Below are 3,776 nucleotides of genomic sequence, written 5' to 3' on the forward strand. Positions count from 1 at the left end.
CTAATTTATATCGGAAATCATCAAGTCCTAATGCAACTAGGATACTTCATTCACAAAATTAGGCTAAAAATAAGAAATTTTGCCCCAAAAACATTTTTCTAAAACAAATCTTGATTTATACCATTCCACATAAGGGCTCAATTTAACTAAAATACTCTTAAAAATTCTCTAAAATAAGGAAATAAAGCCTTATTCGAAAAAGTTGTGAAAATTATAATAATAAAATATAAAAATTTAATTAAAAAAAAAAAAAAACCTTTTATTCTTTCCTACCTCAACAAGAAATGAAGAGATTGTTTATAAGCATTATCTTCCACATACTTCATATAAAAAATTTTGAGTCTCTACATTGACCACAAGATTAATAATTTCAATTCTTGAGTACAACATGATTGCAACTTTTATGATTGTCGAGGACTCCTACATTATATACTTACTCTGATTCTAGGATGACTTCTAACTCTTGGTTTAGACGCTTTGCAGGCATACTTACATTGATTATTGTAGGGTTTGTAGACGCAAATGGATTTGGAGGCATGGTGAACTTATCTCCTTCTCCCTCCAACATTTGGATCACAACTTTCATAGAAGGACGATCCACTGGGTGCCACTGGATGCACCAGAGTCCCACAATTGCGAGTTTCTTTGCAATTTTGGCATCTCCATTATCCTCAACATAGGCTCGTAGGTCTTCTTTTTGCTCTAACAAATTGTAGACCCATTCTGGGAAATATATTTGGCTAGTGTTCTCCACAGTTACATCAACATTTTTCCTACCTCCAACCATTTCAAGCAACAATATTCCAAAACTGTAAACATCTGATTTGTAAGACACGCTCCCAAAGTTCCTGGAGAACACTTCGGGTGCAATGTAACCCATGGTCCCCCTAGCTGTGGTCATGGACACTGCACTTTGATCCTTTGCACACAACTTGGCCAGACCAAAATCAGAAATTTTTGGATTGAAATTTTGGTCTAGCAAAATATTATGAGGTTTAATATCAAAATGGAGGATTCGTTGATCACATCCTTGGTGAAGATATTCAATTCCTTTTGCTATGCCAAGAGCAATGTCTTGTAACTTTTCCCAACCAAGGAAACGTTTAGAATCTACTGAGGAAATGAACTTCTCTAGTGAATCATTTGGTAAGAACTCATAAACTAAAGCTCTTCTAAATCCATCAGCACAGAAGCCAACCAAGCGAACCACATTAACATGGTGGATTCTACCCATTGTTCCCACTTCATTTATGAATTCTTCTCCATTGCCCTTGGAACTGTTTAGGATCTTCACAGCTACATGGATTTCATTTGAAAACTTTCCTTTGAACACTGTTCCATAGGCTCCTTGCCCTAACTTCTCAGTAAACTGATTTGTAATTCTTTTAACATCGTTATATGTGTACCTTGTGGGTTTGAAAGCTTTGTAATCCTCCAAAAACTTTTCAATCCTAGCTTGATTTTCTTTTTCTGCTTTGTCATAGCGATAGACATGGTAGAGTGCATAGACTACTAGTACCAAAAGAAATGAACCCAAGATGGAACCTACATGTTAGATATTCATGAGTCACGAAAAAAAAAGAAAGGTAATTTACTCTGAATTTTCAAATGGCCAACGGACAACTCACCAGTGGTCACTATTTTTCTTGATTTGCCTGTCAAATATTTTAACATGATCAGCTTCTAATTACACTAATCAATAAACAAAAGATAATTGTGTAAAAGTTTATCACTATTAGCTGAACAATATTTAGGCAATTCATGTGTGCATAAATATGATAGTCCCTTCTCTTACATAAATAGTGGATTCCACTATGACTTTAATTAGTAGAATAAGTTATTATGTGATGAGGAAGTATCAAGTCATTGTACTCCTAAGATGTTGAATAATTAATCTTATTAGCAAGGTAGTGTTGTATTCAAAAATTGTGTTCTTTTTTAATGTGATAAGCAATGAGTTTTCCTCAATTAATCAATTACCACACTTGTGCTAAACTTTTTAGGTAAATTTTATATTGATATTGCAAGGTTTAGTTTCAATTAATGAGCTACCCGCCTATTCAAGGGCTTTTGACACATTCATAATATTTAGTAGTATGAAAGTACAATTTAAACTCTCTTCTATCATGTAATAATAAGTCTTACTAATTAAATTTATAATAAATTCCATAATTTATGTAAAAGAATGAAACACTAGCTTGATCTATGCTCTACTCTAACAATACCTAATAATTTTTCTTCTGACACAAGCCCACTTCTAAAATAATGTTGTTTTGAATGGAAGGAAAAATATTACTTCTAGAATGGATACAGACACTACAAGCCTAGTTCTAAAATAACGTTCCTTTGGTTGAAAAAAAAAACAAAAAATTCATGACTGGTTACAGGAAATTACCGTTGCAGAGCACTAATAAACTAAGCTTTGATAAAACAATATATGTTGTCCTGAAACAGAACTTGTGTGATTATAGAAGTGGAAATTGGGTAGAAATAATACAACACCTTTGTTGGGGATGCACTCAGTTTTCAAATCAGTGCTATTATTCTGGAATCTACATTTCTTGCCTTTCCTTTCACAGCGTCCGCACTTGGCCGGTTCGGACCATGTCAATTCAAGAGAAGAATCCCATATATCATCTGGAACTGATGGAACGCTATACATCTTTGTACATGATAATATGGGCAAATCGTTGATGTCTTTATCCGAAGGAATAGCATAAACTCGGTGGCGACTGCTACTAAAACAAGGGATCGGATAATCATAATATGCATTTGGCGTACAATTGAAAAGGGAATAGTTAGAAAGAGAATTTTTGAATTGGAAAGGAGGGGAAGATAAATGGAGTCCCGGAATTTTCCGTGGAAAGCAATTATCTGAGTCAGTTACTTTAATTAACTGAGATTCGTAATCAATGGAATTGACAAAGGCTTTTACTGAAGATGCAAGCTCGAGCACCGTATCATTATTATGAGAGCAGTAGAGATCAAAGCCAGGATAGCCACAGTGCTGGTCTGGCTGCCTGTCTTTGAGTCGGAAAGGAAATCGGATGCGTGGACCGTTTCCACACTGTAATTCGGGACAACCATTGTGGCCTTCTCCAATGAAAAGCACAAACAACAGTAAGGTTGGGATAACTATTCTAGGGGACATGTCCATATCTGTGAACTGGAAAGGCTTCTCGCACTAGACTATATCTATATGGATTATTATGGAATCCTCACCTACTCCTGAGCAACCAAGTATTATTTGGGTAGGTGAAAATTTATAGACTTGGGTCAACCGTTGTTTCGGGTGGACCTCATATGTCCAATTGTTTTTTCTTTTTCTTCAATAAGGGATGTTATCCTCGGAAAAAAAAAATTGTTAAATATACACATGAATAATAAAATAATATATCCTCTCGGCCGGTACAAATTGTTTTCGTGCCTCTAAGTTTGGGCGGTTTTTCTCAAAAAAAAGAAAGAGTTTGGGCGGTGTGCTTTGACAGGACACTATACCACATGGCCTGATCATTCAAAGTTTCAAATTTAACTCTTTTTTTTTCTTTAATTAAAAAAATTTTAAAACCTGAAGTTTCAATCCGCAAGTAGTAAAAGATATCTTTTTTTTTTTGAGAAAGAAGCAGTAAAAGATATCAATTGTTCCTACTGATATAGTGCTATCTCCTATCAGTCCCATGTATAAAACTTCTTTTTTTCCTTGTATTATTATTATTATTATTATTATTATTATTATTATTATTATTAACTAAATAGTAAATACATCAATGACCTAA

The 3,776-nt window shown here is 34.2% G+C and overlaps 1 protein-coding gene across 1 annotated transcript; it reads right to left on the reverse strand.

The window, feature by feature from the left end:
- Positions 1–227: 227 nt before the first annotated feature.
- Positions 228–3,214, reverse strand: LOC115960192 (rust resistance kinase Lr10-like). The gene is made up of 3 exons (XM_031078965.1): positions 2,503–3,214; positions 1,629–1,655; positions 228–1,545 (listed from the first exon to the last, which is right to left on the reverse strand). Exons 1-3 carry the CDS (start codon positions 3,155–3,157, stop codon positions 434–436), a joined length of 1,794 nt encoding a protein of 597 aa, XP_030934825.1. The 5' UTR covers positions 3,158–3,214; the 3' UTR covers positions 228–433.
- Between the last annotated feature and the right edge of the window lie 562 nt (positions 3,215–3,776).

Source organism: Quercus lobata, chromosome 9 (genome assembly GCF_001633185.2).
Source record: "Quercus lobata isolate SW786 chromosome 9, ValleyOak3.0 Primary Assembly, whole genome shotgun sequence".
NCBI classification, from domain to species: domain Eukaryota; kingdom Viridiplantae; phylum Streptophyta; class Magnoliopsida; order Fagales; family Fagaceae; genus Quercus; species Quercus lobata.

Excerpts from the sequence above, each read along its gene's own strand:
- LOC115960192 (XM_031078965.1), bottom strand. The coding sequence starts at position 3,157 with ATGGACATGTCCCCTAGAATAGTTATCCCAACCTTACTGTTGTTTGTG. Across the intron at positions 1,656-2,502 it reads TGAGTGCATCCCCAACAAAG|GCAAATCAAGAAAAATAGTG; the intron begins GTGTTGTATTAT and ends AATATTTGACAG. Across the intron at positions 1,546-1,628 it reads AAGAAAAATAGTGACCACTG|GTTCCATCTTGGGTTCATTT; the intron begins GTGAGTTGTCCG and ends TCTAACATGTAG.